Source organism: Carcharhinus amblyrhynchos, chromosome 15 (genome assembly GCF_965287045.1).
Source record: "Carcharhinus amblyrhynchos chromosome 15, sCarAmb.v2.hapA, whole genome shotgun sequence".
NCBI classification, from domain to species: domain Eukaryota; kingdom Metazoa; phylum Chordata; class Chondrichthyes; order Carcharhiniformes; family Carcharhinidae; genus Carcharhinus; species Carcharhinus amblyrhynchos.
In genome coordinates, this window is record NC_137338.1 from 60,796,350 (window position 1) to 60,816,693 (window position 20,344).

Genomic DNA, 20,344 nt, shown 5'->3' on the forward strand with positions numbered 1-20,344 from the left:
TGGATTTAATGGATCGTTGGTCATTTTTGACTGGTTGGGCTTTATAGATTGTTGGACATTGTTGGATGGTTAGATTTTGTGGATTGTTGGATCGTTGGATTTAATGGATTATTGGTCATTGTTGAATGGTTGGATTTAAGCTGCTTTATCCTAGCCTGAGGACAAATCCTTTGGTTTCTGCGGTTAAGTGGTTGGACTTAATAGATTGTTGGACATTGTTGGTGACTGAACATTTGGTCAATTGGATATTGTTGGGCCTTTTTGAACACAATTACATGACGTTTTCTACCAGACAGCACCTGTGACTCTCTGCTGCCTCCGTGGTGGTTTTAGTGATGGAAGTGTGGCGAAAGAGGAGCCACTCTTCCCCAGAAGCCAAAAGGGTTGGCCCCTGGCTACGATGAAGCAATTGAAGAAAAAGGTGTTTGAAACCTCTATACCCCTAGCATCACCCTGAGCAAATTGCTTCATTGTATAGAAGCTCGATACTCAAAAGAGTAACACAGGTCAGTACATCATTTAAGTTCTCCCCATCACTGAAATGCCATTTCACAACACTTTTCTCACCACACTCCCACCACTTTCATTAATTTGATCCTCTTGATTACATCACACTATAATACCTCAATTGCTAATTTCAAGCACACTCATCTCTTCCTTTCCTTTCTTTACACTACACATTAACACCATATTCTAACTTGCATAACCACTATTCCTCCCACTACTCCTTCCTCACTTAACAACACACGCGGTTCCCTTTACACTTTCAGACCTCCACTCTCTCAGTGCTTCTCCTCCACCTCACAACACAACTCCTTCCTATACAAAATTCCAACACAGCTCCACTCAACTTCTCAATGCACATTCGCAAACCGGTATCCTCTCTGGCCATAGAAAACAAAACTTGTCCATGACATTGATGAGAGGAGCAAACCTGGAGAAGAAATTCCTGAGGCTCTGGAAGCCAGTATAGACATGATGGGCTGACATAATTTCTATGTTTCTCTGATTTTACCTCATTGCCCTCACCCAGGCAAAGCAGTACAGCCTGAAGCTCAGTGACCCAGGCAGATCCAATGCCTTCAGGGTTGACTGCAGAGCAGGCTGCCTGCAGATTGTACTACAAGCCTTCTTCACCTCACGTGGATTGAGCAGATTGCCTGTCCTCAAGAATGTCGCCTCCTGTGTTGTTTGTTTGACTCCCATCCTAAGTCATGTTCCTCTTCCCTTTCCTTCAGGAAATCAGGGAGATTCTTCCGCAAGCAGCGATAGCAACACTGACAGTAGCCTTGAGGAGACCGATAAAGGAACTGCAACGTCAAGCACTGCATCTCCGCTAGGTACCAGCTCAGACATTGCCAGTCCACAACGATTAGATATAAGTTTGAGGGGCCTGCGCATTGTGAGTCTCAGCACACCAGTGAAGAACAGCAAGTACTGGTAGCAGGGGCAGGTCAGGAGATAGCACGCTAGATGGTACGAATGTCCCCCAGCGATCGTATCAAAAACCAGCATGAAAGCAGGAGCAATTTGCACCATTTTTTTGGGTGTTAAAAATGGAATCTTACCTCACTCTGTCTCCTGCCAACAGAGGGGAGGGACGGGGCCTATGCTTGTCAAAAGCTGCCAGATAGCAGCAGAAGGTGTAATTGTGCACGCTCAGATCTTTTGTGTTCTGTGAACACGGAAATCTGTCAGTGACAGTCTCCCCAAGCTATAGCTGGCCTTCATGGCCACTCCCCACTACTGTGGGGCTCTGCGGCCAATTCTACCTCCCCACCTTCCCCCACTCCATCCCCGGCCTGGACTGATCAACCCCACCCCCCTTCCCCACCACTTTGGCATGGGCTGCTCATCCCATTAAAACCCCCCCTCCCCCCACGTCCCCCCAACATCCCCCTCCTCCTACCGCTGCACACGGACTGGCTGATCGCCAGTTCCATCTCCCCTCCTACCCAATCACTATTACAGAGCAGCAGCGTGGCTCCCCTTGATCGACCCAACCTCTCTCCATAAGCCCAGCTATTGATGACTAGCTGATGATCTACCCTGGTGAGATGTGTGTGCAGCCAATGCTGTCCTGCAAGTGCCGGAAGCTCCCCATTTCGCAAATCCACATTTTTTTTTGTCCACCGTTAAGACTAGCTGGAATGGTCATTGTGGAACAAAAGGCATAAGTATCAGTTTAATGCACACTGGCACATGTCCTCTTGCAGAGTGCTGGATAGAAGAAACTAAGAGCTGTGGGGACTTCCAGAGGCACCAAAAGCCTCATGACCCCCTCATCCAGTGGACAGCAGCTGGCCTTGTAGAAACTTCCAATTATCTGATGAAGCTTCCTGCAGGAATGTTCCACATTCAGATCAAAAAATGTTATTCCAGACCTTTACACCCTTTTTACTTGATATGCCCTCCTACGATTACCCACTCCCTTGATATGCCCTCTTAAGATTACCCTTCATTTTCTTTCTCCCTTCTGAAAGACACTTGCCCTGAGACTTGCGAGACTGTTGCTTCTGTCCGTCCTGTTGTTCCTCCCACTTCACTAACATGTCCCGTGGCCCTGTCACTCCTGTCACTGAAGAGCCAATTGACGTTCCTGTCACTCCTATGACTTTTCCCAATCTTGAGGTCCCCATGATGGTAAATTGGTCAATGTGCAGGGCAGATATTGATAGGATAATTAGTTGAATGGGAGTCTCAGGCACTCTTTCATGATATTTCCAGCAGTAGGGATGCCCCACTAGCACCACTTTCAGGATTATTGGTGTCGACCTGACTTGGATGTACATGAGCATAGACTTGCTTCTCCATTCTATCCGTGAGAAGGCATTTCTCAATGGCTAAAATGATGAAACATACCTAAGCTTTGATCAACGATTGCAGTACAAGATGCTCTGATAAATATAAAAGATGCCATGGCTCAATTTAAAGGGAGAGTTTTCCCCAATGCTGTGGCAAATATTTGTCCTCATCCAATATCATATCAATAAATTATCAGAACAATAACCCATTGCCATTTTTCTGAGTTGTGGATGTCATGTTTCTTACATTTCAAAAGTGCTTTATTAGCTGAAAAAAGCTTTTGAACATCTGATGGTCATGAAAGACACCATACAAATATGAGTTCTTTATGGACATATTGTTATATAGATGCTGCAGAAGTCTCAGTAGACGTTGTCTCTGCAGAGCCATCTATTCAACTCATCTTGTCATCAAATAAGTGCTTACATCAGTTACTGCCTTGGGATGAAAGCACATCCACCTGAGGCAGAGTGCATGGGCAAAATTTTCCCATCCCATCCACCAAGGGAACCATAGTGGGCAGGGGGTGGACCACGCAAAAGTCCGTTGACCTCAGCAGGAATGTCCGGTCTTGGGACAAGCGCGGCTGGAAAATCCTGCTCTACATCCATGAAAGAGATCAGCTAACAAATGCTCTGAACGTTACCATATTAAAATCATGGTTGGAGTTTGATTCTGTTTATATGGGCAGACAAATATAAGATCAGTTTAAAACTCAAAGAAAATCAATTCTAGATAGTTGAATGACAATATAAAAATGGTCAAATATGTTCTCAACCAGCTTCATTTGAAAAAACTGGAGAAGATATAATCAAGCAAACTATCTGTTTCTGGTTTGACTCACTTGTTGAAAATATTCATTGATTTTCTGTTTTGTTATTCGTTTGTGGAGCATGGGCAGTGCTGGCTAGCCAGTATTCATGACCCATCCCCAGTTGCCCTTGTTCAGAGGGCAGTTGAGAGTCAACCACGTTGCTGTGGCATTGCTGTGGTTCTGGAGTCACATATAGGCCAGTCCAGGTAAGGAGAATACATTTCCTTCCCTAAAGGACATTAGTGAACCAGATGGGCTTTTCCAACAATCGACAATGGCTTCACGGTCATCAGTAGGTTTTTAAATCTAGATATTTTTTCTTTAATTCAAGTTCCACCATCCACTGTGGCGGGATTCGGACCTGGGCCCTCAGAACATTAGCTGAGTTTTCTAGATTAATAATCCAGTGATATTAGTGTATAAGATAGTGAAAGGGATGGATAGGGTAGAGGTGGAGAGATTCTTCCCGCTCAGAAAGGATAGCAGGACTAGAGGACACAGCCTCAAGATAAGCAGGGGGGGCAGTTTAGATTGGAGTTGAGGAGGAACTTCTTCACTCAAAGGGTGGTGAATCTCTGGAATTCTCTGCCTGTTGAAGTGGTGGAGGCTACCTCGCTAAATATATTTAAGTCACGGGTAGATAGGTTTTGACAGACAAGGGAATTAAGGATTATGGGGAGAAAGCGGGAAAGTGGAACTGATCCACTTCAGATCAGCCATGATCTTATTGAATGGCGGGGCTGGCTCGAAGGGCTAGATGGCCTACTCCTGTTCCTATTTCTTATGTTCTTATATTAGGCCAGTGCCATTTGAAAGAAATTGATTAATTTTAGTCAATATGGTTGATACTGAGGGAAACTGAAGATCTTTATGAAAAGGGATTCCTTTCAATCTTCCTGGAATTCCCTCAGATCTTCCGAAAACATGTGTAACTTTTAAGCATAATTAATTGCATTTTTGTTTGATATGATAAATTGCTCCTATCTGATTTAATATCTTGTACATCATTTACAGGCAGTACTTCTGACAATGTTCTCACATCTTCTCTGCCAAGCACAACAGGTAGTGAAAATATGCTTTCTGAGAACGTGATGGTTTAGGTTAATTGTTTAAGACATGAACTGCTGGGATGATGCTCTATTGAAACCTGTGAAAGTGCTGCATTGAGGTTGGGTGCCTTTTAGAGATGTAGAGCTTTCATCATAGCCTTGAGTTTCTGTAATATTCTACACTGCTCAAGCACTTACAGACAAGTTTGGTGTAACTCATAATTAAATTTGGCAACTTTGATGATATTGTGAACCATGGGTCCAAGTCTTTAGCAACATAATACAATTGGAGCTAATATGCAGCTGACTTAACCACTTGCGATTTATTTGCAGGCAATTTCTTTTGCAGTACAATCACTTCATCTGTGATAGTTAATTGCAAATAATTGTCATTAATTAATGGACAGAGTTCGATTTTTGTTTCTATCACAGTACGAATTCACATGTTTTTCTTCTCATCCTCTACATTGTTATGACGTCGAGGTCAACATTTAGCACTAAAAAGAGATGCAGGGCAGGATTTTTTGGATGGTATGATTCCTCAGCTTGCTCTGCAGAGTGTTAATTAGCTGGAGATGGAATACTACCCATCACTTGGTCGGAAGCCCTGTCTCAGAGGGCTTCCAGCAAATCCGATGGACTGGCAGCCCTGCAATTCAGCAGTGGCCCTGGACTGGGACTACAAGCAGTCTCCAGATTCAAGGTTCCGGAGTTCAGGGCCAGATCTGTGTGGGTGGTCTTATGGCAAATTGAGGAGATGAGGCCTGAGGAGTGAGGGAGAGAGATGTGTGTGGAGTCCTGAGGGAGATGCTGGGGTTGGAGAAGGGAACACCTGTAGGGGGGTAGGCCTTATGGGGGGAGGAGGTTGTTGAGGGATGGAGGATTCATCCCACCCAATTCACTCCACTTTCTGCCTGAAGGGCTAAATGGCCTACTTCTGCTCCTATTTCTTATGTTCTTATATTAGGCCATCGCCATTTGAAAGAAATGGATTAATTTTAGTCAATATGGTTGATACTGAGGGAATCTGAAGATCTTTATGAAAAGGGGTTCCTTTCAACCTTCCTGGAATTCCCTCAGATCTTCAGATCTTCCGAAAACATGTGTAACTTTTAAGCATAATTAATTGCATTTTTGTTTGATATGATAAATTGCTCCTATCTGATTTAATATCTTGTACATCATTTACAGGCAGTACTTCTGACAATGTTCTCACATCTTCTCTGCCAAGCACAACAGGTAGTGAAAATATGATTTCTGAGAACGTGATGGTTTAGGTTAATTGTTTAAGACATGAACTGCTGGGATGATGCTCTATTGAAACCTGTGAAAGTGCTGCATTGAGGTTGGATGCCTTTTAGAGATGTAGAGCTTTCATCATAGCCTTGAGTTTCTGTAATATTCTACACTGCTCAAGCACTGACAGACAAGTTTGGTGTCACCTCATAATTAAATTTTGCAACTTTGATGATATTGTGAACCATGGGTCCAAGTCTTTAGCAACATAATACAATTGGATCTAATATGCAGCTGACTTAACCACTTGTGATTTATTTGCAGGCAATTTCTTTCGCAGTACAATCACTTCATTTGTGATAGTTAATTGCAAATAATTGTCATTAATTAATGGACAAAGTTCGATTTTTGTTTCTATCACAGTACGAATTCACATGTTTTTCCTCTCATCCTCTACATTGTTATGATGTCGAGGTCAACATTTAGCACTAAAAAGAGATGTGGGGCAGGATTTTTTGGATGGTATGATTCCTCAGCCTGCTCCGCAGGGTGTTAATTAGCTGGAGATGGAATACTACCCATCACTTGGTCGGAAGCCCTGTCTCAGAGGGCTTCCAGCAAATCCGATGGACTGGCAGCCCTGCAATTCAGCAGTGGCCCTGGACTGGGACTACAAGCAGTCTCCAGATTCAAGGTTCCGGAGTTCAGGGCCAGATCCGTGTGGGTGGTCTTATGGCAAATTGAGGAGATGAGGCCTGAGGAGTTAGGGAGAGAGATGTGTGTGGAGTCCTGAGGCAGATGCTGGGGTTGGAGAAGGGAACACCTGTGGGGGGGGTAGGCCTTATGGGGGGAGGAGGTTGTTGAGGGATGGAAGATTCATCCCACCCAATTCACTCCACTTTCTGCCTGAAGGGCTAGATGGCCTACTCCTGCTCCTGTTTCTTATGTTCTTATGTTAGGCCATCGCCATTTGAAAGAAATGGATTAATTTTAGTCAATATGGTTGATACTGAGGGAAACTGAAGATCTTTATGAAAAGGGGTTCCTTTCAACCTTCCTGGAATTCCCTCAGATCTTCCGAAAACATGTGTAACTTTTAAGCATAATTAATTGCATTTTTGTTTGATATGATAAATTGCTCCTATCTGATTTAATATCTTCTACATCATTTACAGGCAGTACTTCTGACAATGTTCTCACATCTTCTCTGCCAAGCACAACAGGTAGTGAAAATATGATTTCTGAGAACGTGATGGTTTAGGTTAATTGTTTAAGACATGAACTGCTGGGATGATGCTCTATTGAAACCTGTGAAAGTGCTGCATTGAGGTTGGATGCCTTTTAGAGATGTAGAGCTTTCATCATAGCCTTTAGTCTCTGTAATATTCTACACTGCTCAAGCACTGACAGACAAGTTTGGTGTAACTCATAATTAAATTTGGCAACTTTGATGATATTGTGAACCATGGGTCCAAGTCTTTAGCAACATAATACAATTGGAGCTAATATGCAGCTGACTTAACCACTTGTGATTTATTTGCAGGCAATTTCTTTCGCAGTACAATCACTTCATTTGTGATAGTTAATTGCAAATAATTGTCATTAATTAATGGACAGAGTTCGATTTTTGTTTCTATCACAGTACGAATTCACATGTTTTTCCTCTCATCCTCTACATTGTTATGACGTCGAGGTCAACATTTAGCACTAAAAAGAGATGCGGGGCAGGATTTTTTGGATGGTATGATTCCTCAGCCTGCTCCGCAGAGTGTTAATTAGCTGGAGATGGAATACTACCCATCACTTGGTCGGAAGCCCTGTCTCAGAGGGCTTCCAGCAAATCCGATGGACTGGCAGCCCTGCAATTCAGCAGTGGCCCTGGACTGGGACTACAAGCAGTCTCCAGATTCAAGGTTCCGGAGTTCAGGGCCAGATCTGTGTGGGTGGTCTTATGGCAAATTGAGGAGATGAGGCCTGAGGAGTTAGGGAGAGAGATGTGTGTGGAGTCCTGAGGGAGATGCTGGGGTTGGAGAAGGGAACACCTGTGGGGGGGGTAGGCCTTATGGGGGAAGGAGGTTGTTGAGGGATGGAAGATTCATCCCACCCAATTCACTCCACTTTCTGCCTGAAGAAAAAGCAGAATGTGTCCCACCTGGGTGTCATATTTAAAAGGCACCCAGCATCACTGGACCACCATTGAGGAAAAAGATAGATTTACAGGAACATGCTGGAGGATTGATCTCTTCAAAGACACTGAATCTGGAAGTTCTACCTTTAGATGTTCCCTTCACCCAGTGTTATTATGGAGTCCGGGGTCCAGGGTTGCTGCCTCCTCCTTTGTGTACAGGTGTTAAAACTTGAACCTGACTTTGAATACATTTCAGTTTGAATTTATGCCTCCAGAACAAACAGATCAGATGTGTTTATCTCCAGATGGATTCAATGTGAGTTCACATGGGCTTGCCTCCTGGCACATCCTATAGGAGCTCCCAATTCTTTCTCCAAACTACTCCATTTTATCTTCAATTTAAGGGAACCAGTTTAAAACATAAATACATAGCCTTATAAAAGACTAGCATTCATAACAACGTTGATTGACAAATTCTGCCCCCTCCATTCATTTTCCATCTCCTTTAAGGTGCTCTGTGATACGCAGGGAAGGAAGGGACAGAGAGATTAATAGTCGCAGCTAATTGTCATGTTACTCACCTTGTTTCACTGTTGGACAATCACCAGTATATTTTAATAACACAGAAAATGTCAGCTGCTTGTCAATGACGTGTAGTGACGCCATGCAGGGGAATGGTGCATGACTATGAGTATATAATTTGTAAGGGTGTGGAAGGAATGCTAAGTAGTCAGCCATTGCCCTGAACATTATCAATTGCACAATTTCAATTGAGAGGATTGAAGACTTAAAAATTGGTAATAACATTGAATTCTTTTTTATTCATTCATGGGACATGGGTGTCGCTGGTTGGCCAGCATTTATTGCCTATCCCTAGTTGCCCAAGAGTAGTTTAGAGACAACCACATTGCAATGGCTCTGGAGTCACATCTAGGCCAGACAAGGTAAGTGCGGCAGATTTCGTTGCTAAAGGACACTAGTAAATCAGATGGGTTTTTCCAACAATCAGCAATGGTTTCATGGTCATCAGTAAATTCTTAATTCCAGATATTGTTTATTGAATTCAAATTCCATCACTTGTCATGGCGGGATTTAAACCCGGGTCCCCAGAACATGAGTTGAGTCTCTGGGTTAATTGTCTCGTGATAATGCTTCTACGCCATTGCCTCCCTTTGGTTTGGTTTCGGTTGATATATATTCAATAACAGAATTTTAGGGGATTAGGGAGAGGGAGGTCCAGTTGTTGTGACTCATGTAGCAACCGAAGAAATTAGAATGAGGTACTCTGGAGGAACGGGGTTCTATATCAATTAGCAAAATCTCAAGGTTAAGAATCTCCAGATTACTGTTTGGGGCATTTGCACATTGGCATGATATCAGGCAGATTAGGGAATTAAACGCATGGCTCAAAGAATGTGGGAAGAGAGATTTTTGACTCATTGGGCACTGGTACCAGTATTCAGGGGAAAGGAAAATTATTTTGTTGGGATGAACCCTGCTGGAATCGGGATTTTGACAAATTATATTAGGGCTGGAAATTTCCATCCAGCCTCACCAGCAGGAACTTCTGATCCCTCTAACGGAAAACCTGTGCCGCAAGTATCCCAGCGGCAGATGATGCACAGAACAGGAAACCCAATTGACAGTGGTAGGACCGGAAAGATCCCGCTGCCGAGAAACACACAAAAGCGGGTGGAGAAAATGCCCTAGGGCCCTGGATAGGATCAATGGCTTCGATGAAGTTGTGTACTGTCAGCAAAACTATTCAATTGGTACTAAGAACAAACATTCAGAGAATTGGATGTACTTTATAGGGCTATAGTCCAGAGACAAGAACCTAACACATTTGCAGTACACAGTGCTTCCTGCAGAATCAGAAGAGGCCTCACAAAATATCGTAGTTCAATAAATGCCAGAGGTTTGGATTATGGATTGAACTACAAAAATGTAGCTAGAAGGAATATCATGCTGGAACAAGTAAATAAATTTGTCCATTTAGAACAAATGGTGACAGAAGATGTTTGATGTCATGTGGAAGTTAAAGGATGGATAGAATTAGCCAGATGTAATTTTGTGAAGACGGAAGATTTAACAATAATAAAACTCAAAATTGCAACAAGGGCAAAACTCATAAGATGCTTCATTTCATCCACTTCCTACATGCCTCAAAAAGCTGGACAATAAATAAGATCTGTGGAAGGAGATTTGAAATGTGGATGTTCGGATGTATGTTAAATACTTCATATAGTTACCATAAGACTTGTGAAGAGATACTCTTTGCAAGATTAAAGTGAACTCTAAAATGTGTGATTGAAAAAGAGAAATGTTAGTAATTCAGCCATTTGATAGAGCTAAAAAGCTGCAGAGATCTCTTCTGGTGGGGAGCAGAGAAGAAGTAAACATGGGTAAGGTTGGATGACAGATGTCATAGAATGGTTGCAAAGGAACTGCATTGGACGTGTGAGTATGGTGTTAGATGTGACAGTTGATCTCCTAATAGGAATACCTTAAAGTAACAACAAGAAATAATTTGTCCGAGTTTGCTGATGATACAAAGCTAGACTGAAATGTAAATTGTGAGGAGGATACATAAGAGGCTACAAAGTGATATAGACAGGTTAAGTGAGTGGGTAGCAAAGTGGCAGGTGGGTTAAAATTTGGGGAAGTGTGAAGTTATTCAATTGGGTGGCAAGAATACAAAAGCAGATTTTTCACCGAAACAAAAGAAACTTCTAAATGATGTTCAGATATGCTTCTTGTATTCATACAAGTACATAGAAAGTTAGCATGTAGGTGTAATAATCAATTAGGAAGGCAAATGGCAATTTGGACTTTATTGCAAGGGAATGGGAGTATAAAAAGAAGAAATCCTTTCTATAATTGATAGGCCTTTGGTGGGATCACAGCAGAGATACTGTGCACAGTTGGGATTTCCATTTTTGACAAATTATGTACTTACACTGGAGGTGGTTTACTGGATTGGTCCCTGGGGTAAGAGGGTTGTCCTTTGAGGAGAAGCTGAATAAGTTGTGTCTATATTCTCTGGAGATCAGAAGAGTGGGAGGTGACCTCACAAAAGCATACAGGATTCTGAAGCTGCTTGATTTACTGTGAGGTTGTTTCCCCTGGCTGGGGAATCTAGAACATGGGGACACAGACTCCGAATAGGACTGAGATAAGGAGTAAGTTCTTCATTCAAAGAGTTGTGAATCTCTGGAATTCCCTACCCCAGAGGACTGTAAATGCTTCAACATTGAAGATATGCAAGGCTGAGATAGGTTTTTAGGCTCTTAGGAAGTGGGGGAAAGTAGTTGAAGAAGATCAGTCGTATTAAATTGGAAAGCAAGCTTGACGGGCTGAATATCCACTTCCATCCATATTTCTTGTGCTCTTCTGTTCGAAAGTAAATACTTTTTCAGTGCAGGCAAAGCGGTGTAATGGATGCAGGAAATTCATGAGAAATTTAACAAAGAGATGACAGGTTCAGGGTGTGGGCTGTTGATTATCTAATCTTAAATCTTATTCTTTTCTACAGCAATAAACACTACAGTTGCTGTGACATCATCTGCAAAGGATACAAGAGGTATGGAAAATGTACTCTTGGAAAATATTAAGAACATAAAAAACCTACTTTGAAATTTGTAGTGTTAAAAACCCCAGAAACTACTGACATGTTTTATTATAGAAACATGCAAGACAACAGGAGACTATTTAGGCAATTGTGGCTCTGTTAGCTCTTTGATAGTGTTTGACAATTACTCCCAATATCCTGCTCTTTCATCAGAGTCCTGCAAATTTCTCCTTTTCAACTATTTATTCAATTTATTTTTGAAAGTTACAGTGGGTTCTGCTTCCAATAACTTTTCAGGTAGACTATAAGATATAGGAGCAGAATTAGGCCATTTGGCCCGTCAAGAATGTTCCATCATTCAATCACGGCTAATAAGTTTCGCTACCCTATTTTCTCATCTTTCCCCCGTACCTTTGATCTCCTTACCAATCAAGATTCGATCTATCTCTGTCTTAAGTATACTCAATGACCTATCTCCACAGCCTTCTGTGCAATGCATTCCATAGATTTACCACCCTCTGCCTGAAGAAACACTTCCTAATCTCAATTCTAAATGGTCGTCTCTTTACTCTGAGGCGGTGCTCTCAGATCCTAGTCTCTTCCACTAATGAAAAAATCTTCCCGACATCCATCCTATCCAGGCCTTTCAGTGTTCTGTAAGTTTCAATGAGATCCCCCTTCATCCTTCTCAATTCCTTCGAGTCCTTAAATTCTCCTCAAGTGTCAAGCCTCCCATTCCTGGGATCATTCTCATTAATCTCCCCTGGACCTTCTCCAGGGACAGTACATCCTTCCTTAGAAATGGGGCCCAAAATTGCTCACAATACTCCAAGTGTGAATTGACCAGAGTCTTATAAAGCCTCAGCATTACATCTCTGCTTTTGCATCCTAGTTCTCTCAAAATGAATGTGAACGTTGCACTTGCCGACCTAACTACCAATTCAACCTGCAACTGAACCTGAAAAGAATCCTGAACTAGGACTCCCAAGTCACTTTGTGCTTCCAATTTCTGAATTCTCTCTCCATTTAGAAAATAGTTCCCGTCTTTATTCTTCTTACCAATATGCATAACTTCACATTTTCCCACATTGTATTTTATCTGCCACTTCTTTGCCCATTCTCCTCACCTATCCAAGTCAATCTTGCCTCCTCAATACTACTTGTCCCTCCGCCTAGCTTTGTATCATCTGCCAACTTAGCTACAATGCTCTCAGTTCCTTTATCTAGATCACTGATGTATAAAGTGAAAAGTTATGGACCAACACTGACACCTGCGGAACTCCACTAGTCACCAGCTGCAATCCTGAAAAGGACTCTCTCTGCCTTTTGCCTGTCAGCCAATCTTCTATCCATACTGATACCTTTCCTTTCCTCTAACATCACAGGCCCTAATCTTATCTTATTGAGCAGCTTCCTTTGCAGCACCTTGTCAAAAGCCTCTGGAAATCCAAGTAGATAACACACGGGAAAAGAAATTTTTGACTCACTGGGAACTGGTACCAGTACAGAAGAAAAAAATTTATTCCATTGGGATGGGCTCCACTTAAATCCAGCTGGAATCAGAACTTTGATATAACATGATAGGGCTGCAATTTTCCGTCCTTCCTCATCGGCTGGATCTTCTGGTCCCGCTGCTGGAAAACCTTTGCCGCAGGTTTCCCAGCAGCAGAGTTTAGTAAAGTTAATTTATTTATTAGTCGCAAGTAAGACTTACATTAACATTGAACGCAAAACCCCATTAACAATGACAGGATCAGAAAGATCCCGCTGCAAAACTCGCTACAGAGGCTGCAGAAAATGCTGCCCTCAGGCTGTGGAAAGGGTCAATAACTTAGATGAAGATGTGAACTGTTGACAAAATTATTCAGTAGGTACACAGAACATTAGAGAATTAGATGTGCTTTTCAGGGGTATAGTTCGGAGGCAAGAACATAACACATTTGCAGTACACAGTGTTACCTGCAGAATCAGAAGAGGCCCTACAACATATCATAGTTCGCTAAACTCTAGAAGTTTGGATTGTGCATTGAACAACAAAAATGGTAGCAGGAAGGAATAAATATACAAAGCTAGATTGAAGTGGGTGGAACAAGTAAATAAGTTTATCTATTTAGAATAAATGATAACGAAAGGTGGTAGATGTGATGTGGGAGTTTAAGGATGGACAGATTTAGCCAGATGTAATTTTGTGAAGACGAAAGATCTAACGATCACAAAAACCTAAACTTGTAATAGGGACAAAACTCATAAGATGCTTCATTGCCTCCGCTTCCTGCACGCCTCAGAAAGCTGGACAATAAATAAGATCTGTGGAAGGAAATAAAGGCGTTTGAACTGTGGATGCTAGGATCTAAGTTAAACACTTCATATACTCACCATGAGACTAGTGCAGAGGTACTCTTTGAAAGATCAAAGCGAACTCTAAAAAGTGACATCTAGAAAGAAAAATGCCAGTAATTCAACCATTTGATCAGAGCTAAAAAGCTGTAGAGATCTCTTTTAGAGGGCAAGGCGGTGGGGGTGGGGGGGGCAGAGGACAAGTAAACATGGGTGTGGTTGGATGATGGATGTCACAGAATGCTTGCAACGGAACTGCATTGGATGTGTAAGAATGGCATAAGGCGGACCATGGTAAGACACCATGACAGCTGATTTCCTAGTAGGAAATCCTACTACAAATTCCTACAAGCAACAACCAGGAGTAATTTAATCAAGTTTGCTAATGATATAAAGCTAGATTGAAATGTAAGTTGTGAGGGGGATACAAAAGAGGCTGCAAAAAGATATAGACAGGTTAAGTGAGTGAGTGACAAGGTGCCAGATGAATTACAGCATGTAGAATTGTGAAGTTATTTAATTGGGTGATAAGAATAGAAAAGCAGATTTTTCTTCTAAAAATGAAAAACTTCTAAATGGTGTCCACATGTGTTTGTATGTATTCATACCACTACACAGAAAATTAGTATGTAGGAATAACAATCAATTAGGAAGGAAAATGATGCATTGGACTTTATTGCCAGGAAATTGAAATAGAAAAAGGAAGCCTTTCTATAATTGCATAGGGCTTTGGTGGGATCACACAGAGATACTGTGCACATTTGGGATTTCCATTTTTAATAAATTATGTACTTGCTTTGGAGGTGGTTCATTGGATTGGTGCATGGGTTGAGAGAGTTGTCCTTTGAGGAGAAGTTGAGTAAATTGGAAGTACATTCTCTGGAGTTAGAAGAATGAAAGATGGCCTCACTAAAGCATTCAGGATTCTGAAGCAACTTGATCAGATATTTACTGTGAGGTCGTTTCCCTTGGCTGGGAAATCTAGAACATGGGGACACAGTCTCAGAATATGAAATTGATCATTTAGGACTAAGATAAGGAGTAAGCTCTTCGTTCAAAGAGTTGTGAATCTCTGGAATTCTCTACCCCAGAGGAATGTAGATGCTCCAACGTTGAATATATTCAATGCTTAGATAGATTTTTAGGCTCTTAGGAAGTGGAGAAAAGCAATTGAAGAAGAAGATCAGTCAAACTGAATTGGAAAGCAAGCTTGAGGGGCTGAATATCCACTTCCATTCATATTTCTTGTGCTCTTATGTTCTAAAGTAAATACTTATTCAGTGCACACGAAGTGCTATAACGGATGCAGAAAATTCATGAGAAATTTAACAAAGAGATGACAGGTTCAGGATGTGGGCTGTTGATTATCTATTCTTAAATTTTATCCTTTTCTTACAGTGGAAAAGACTACAGTTACTGTGACATCACCTGCGGAGAGTACAAGAGGTATGGAAAATGTACTCTTTGAAAATATTAAGAATAAAAAAAAAACCTACTTTGGAATTTGTAGTGTTAAGAACCCCAGAAACTATTGATGTGATTTATTACAAAAACATGGAAGACAACAAGAGGCTATTCAGCCAATTGTGGTTCTGTCAGCTATTTGAAAGTGTTTGACAATTACTCCCAGTATCCTGCTCTTTAGGCAGAGTCCTGCAAATTTCTCTTTTTCAAGTATTTTTCCAATTTCTTTTTGAAAGTTACAACTGGTTCTGCTTCCAACAGCTTTTCAGGTAGACTGTAAGATCATAAGTTACAGGAGCAGAATTAGACCATTTGGCCCACTGAGTGTGCTCCGCCATTCAATCATGGCTGATACATTTCTCAATCCCATTCTCCCGCCTTTTCCCTGTAACCTTTGATCCCCTTACCAATCAAGATTTGATCTATCTCTGTCTTAAATATACTCTGTGACCTGATCTCCACAACCTTCTGTGGCAATGAATTCCAAAGATTCACCACCCTCTGGATGAAGAAATTCCTCCTCATCTAAGTTCTAAAGGTTCATCCCTTTATTCTGAGTCTGTGCCTTCAGATCCTAGTCTCTCCTACTAATGGAAACATTCTTCCAACGTCCACTCTGTCCAAGCCTTTCAGTATTCTGTAAATTTCAATGAGATCCCACCGCCCCATACCTCTAAATTCCATCAAGTACAAACCCAGAGTTCTTAAATGGCTCTCAGATGTCAAGCTTTTCATTCCTAGTATCATTCTCATGAACCTGCTCTCACCCCCTCCAGGGATGTTACATCCTTCCTTAGAAATGGGGCCCAAAATTGGTCATAATATTCTAAATGTGGTCTGACCAGTGCCTTGGAAAGCTTCACATTTGGTTTTGTATTTAATCCTCTAGAAATGAATGCAAACATTGTATTTTCCTTCCAAACTACCAATTCAACCTGCAAGTTAACCTGAAGGGAATCCTGAACTAGGACTCCCAACTGCTTTTGTGCTAATAATTTCGGAATTCTCTCCCCATTTAGAAAATAGTTTACTCCTTTATTCTTCCTACCCAAAGTGCATAACCTCACATTTTCTCTGTATTCCATCTGCCAATTCTTTGCTACTCTCCTAACCTGTCCAAGTCCATCTGCAGCTTCCTCAGCTCCTCAATACTATTTCCCCTTCCACCTAGCTTTGTATCATCTGCAAACTTAGCCACAATGTCCTCAGTTCCTTCATCTGGATCATCGATGTATGAAGTGAAAGGCTGTGGTGCCAACATTCCCTCTGCGGAATCGCACTAGTCACCAGCAGCCATCCTTTTATCCCCCATTTTCTGCCTTCTGCCAGTCAGCCAATCTTCTATCCATGCTAATACCATGCCTCTAACACCATAGGCCCTTGTCTTACTCAGCAGCCTCCTGTGCGATACCTTGTCAAAGACCTCTGAAAATCCAAGTCGATAACATCCACTTGCTCTCCTTTGCCAAACCTACTTGTTACCTCTTCAAAGAATTCTAACAGATTTAACAGGACTTGACCTCTCCATTTTGCATTGTCCAACACGCACTTCCAAGTATTCCAAAATTGCATCCTTAATAATGGACTCTAAAATTTTACCAATGATCGAGGTCAGGCTAACTGGTCCGTAATTTCCTATCTTTTGCCTCCCTTCCTTCTCAAACAGGGTTGTTACATTTTCCAGTCCTCTGAGACCCTCTCTGACTCCAGTGATTCCTGAAAGAGCACCACCAATGCCTCCAATATCTCTTCAGCTACCTCCTTCATAGTTCAGGGATGTAGCCCATCCGCTGTGTGATTTATCCACGTTCGAACCTTCCAGTTTCCCTAATACCTATTCCTTAGTAATAGCCACTATACTCACCTCTTCCCCCTCACCCTCTTGAATTTTTGGTGTCTTCCATTGCGAAGACTGATGGGAAGTACCTATTCAGTTCCTCCGTTATTTCTTTGTTCCGCATTACTACTTCTCCAGCATTTTTTCCAGTGGTAAATTCCAGTGGTCATTTTCCAGAAGTGGTGGGTTCTAGACCATAACAACCCACTGCTTGAATTTAACTTCTCTTTTCTGCTCATTTGCTAATGACCTCAAATCCATGCCCTCTGGTTACTGACCCTAATGCCAGTGGAAACTGCTTCTCCCTAACTACTCTGTCAAAAACTTTTTGAATTGTGACCACCCCTGTTAAATCTCTTCTTAAGAGTCTCCACCGGCAGAAGAACAAGTCCACTTTCTCTGGTTTCTGAGCAGATCTGAATTCCCAACATCTGAGGAGTAAATCTCCTAAGTCATTGGAATAAATCTCCTTTGATATATTTCTTCAAGTGTGGTGCCCAGAATTGTAGAAAATCAGCAGGGGCCTAAACATTGATTTTGAAAAAGCTTTTTTTTATAAAGATGGGCAATACCTTATTCCATCTATGAGCCATATCAGGTTAAAAGAGCATGTATCTCACACACCTCAATGTTTACCAAAAGCATTAGCTTGCAAGTTTCAATTAACTTGCCTTTTACTCTTCTAACCTCATTTAGCTTAGGTACCTCTTATATAGAAGAGGATTTATGGTCAAAACATTAGAAGTCTATAAACTTCCAGAGTGTTCAAACACTTATGGTCAACATGGTACCACCTATGAGTTATACTCTTACTGCCTTGGGATCTACGACATGGTCCATCATTGTATAATGCAATTGAGGGCAATTTGCAACAAAAGTCATGACAGAGAGCTCATTGCATCAAATCAGTACCTGATATATACCTCAGCTAATTTTCATATCCACTGCCTCATGCTCACTTGTAAAGGACCACTCCATCAAATTACTCCATGGGAGTGAAGATGGAAACCTACTGCACCTCACCTCAGCACTCATAGACATTTTCCAGGGAATTTCTTTCCTAATGGTACCACAACATCAGTGAAAGGTAAATTTTACACAGGCACCTGAGAGATTTAATTGTTGAAAGTGACTTCTGTACATTAATGGATAAAGTTGGGTTTTTATCTGACTATATTAATATCCATTGGTGAGAAGGAGCACAAAATTAATGGTTGACAAATCCTGAGCCTCTGTTCGATTGACACAGCATTTGCTTTTAACATGCACAAAGAAGCACAGGAAGATTCAGACAGAGAACATAAGAACATAAGAACATAAGAAATAGGAGCAGGAGTAGGCCATCAAGCCCCTCGAGTCTGCCCCGCCATTCAATAAGACCATGGCTGATCTGAAGTGGATCAGTTCCACTTACCCGCTTTCTCCCCATAGCCCTTAATTCCCTTATCGATCATAGAGGCAATTACAAGAGCCAACTTATCGTAAATGGTATCTGGTCAGATCCGAGACAGGAATGATGCATTGATGTGAGTGCAGACTTTGTAGATAAGGTGAAGAAACTCAAGTTAATCAGCTATTAAACCGTACACTATCATTCCCCCAATTTTAACTGAAGGAATTAACAACTTAGATTTAGTAGGAGAATATCCAATTCTTTTTTCTATTTGGTCTGACAACAAAAAGTCTTGCATTTTGGCTGAGAATTGATGTCGCTGCTGTTCAACCGTAATAAGTCTCTTGCATAAACTGTTGTAGGGAATGATCTGGATCTGTATAATTCATGAAGTATTTAACATTTTACAATATAATCCTGAAGCTGTTCACCTTTGCTGTATACTGTTTGCAGTACAAAGTCATGGGCAGTGTGTAGCTGTTGATCGTTTGACCTGAGATCCTGTACTTTTCTTACAGTGAATAGCACTGTTGTTAATGTGACACTTTCACCACAGCACACATGAAAATGTTCCCTTTGAAAATACTATGAAATCCCTGACTTTGAAATTGAATATTTCAAAATAAAGAATTAAGAATTAAACAGGACAGATGGAAGCTAGTCAACCCAACCTGCACACTTTGATTCTTGGAAAGGGTACTCATGAATTTTGTCTACACCCCTATAATAATCTCATTCTGTAGGACCTATCCAACTCTCTTTTAAATTTTTTGATAGAATCAGCTTCCACCACCATTTTGGTTGGAGTATTCCAAATCATAAATTTCTGAATGAAGAAATTTCTCCTCACCTCCCTTTGTAGTCTTGCTAAATTCGTTTTACAGGCACTATTTTCTTGGTGTATGATATTATTTCTGAACAACTCTTTTCATGAATAATTTTCACCTTTGTCATAATCTGTCATCAGTTTACAAAGCATGTTGATTATCTGATCAGAAATCTTGTACTCTCTTTACAGCAGACGTGACTTTTGCTACTGAGACATCTTTCCCACAGAACACAACAGGTATTGAAAATGAAATCTCTGAAAATATTAAGAATGTAAGAAACTTAATGTTCAAAGCAAATATTTAAAAATCACCAGAAACGTTAGATCTATCATAGAATCACATATCACAAAAAACTGAGGCCTTGAGGTAGTGTCTCTACCTCTGGAACAGAAGACCTGGGTTTGAGTCTAATGCCAGGACTTGTTTGCCATGGAAGGACTGTTCAGTGTGTTCAACATGCTGATAATCAGCTCAGGAATCCTTACAGCACTTCTCCCCCAAAAACAGAAAGTGTCGGAAAGTCTTAGCAGATCTGACAACGTCTGTGGAGATAGACTGATGTTTCAAATCGGGTGAACCTTTGTCAGAGTTGAGGACAAGGAAACTCTGATGAAGGGCCATCCACACTTGAAAAGTTGGCTCTGTTGTATCTCCACAGATGCTGAGATTTTCTAGCATTTTTTGTTTTTATTTCTCCTTCTTGCCACTCTAGATCGAATATCTTGTACACATTTCACAAGCATCATTTTTTTGCAAAGTTATGAAGGCTTTTCCATCAAATGGAATAGGTAATGAAGCATATTTTCTGAAAATGTGTTAATTAAGTTACTTGTTTACAACCAGGGGGTTGTAGTTGGTTGTAGATCTGCCAGAATTTTAC

General features: G+C 41.3%; 1 protein-coding gene and 1 long non-coding RNA gene across 2 annotated transcripts in view; both read left to right on the forward strand.

Moving 5' to 3' along the window:
• Nucleotides 1–1,444, forward strand: part of LOC145352878 (mucosal pentraxin-like) — a 53,480-nt gene extending 52,036 nt beyond the window's left edge. Inside the window, exon 5 of the mRNA XM_080203182.1 lies at nt 1,239–1,444. Coding sequence (XP_080059308.1) covers nt 1,239–1,444 — 206 coding nt within the window. The remainder of the gene's footprint in view (nt 1–1,238) is intronic.
• Nucleotides 1,445–7,075: 5,631 nt separating this feature from the next.
• On the forward strand, nt 7,076–15,386 carry LOC145353356 (uncharacterized). Its single transcript, XR_013888687.1, has 3 exons — nt 7,076–7,127; nt 11,568–11,615; nt 15,339–15,386. It is a non-coding gene; the product is annotated as an uncharacterized LOC145353356 (long non-coding RNA).
• Nucleotides 15,387–20,344: the final 4,958 nt, after the last annotated feature.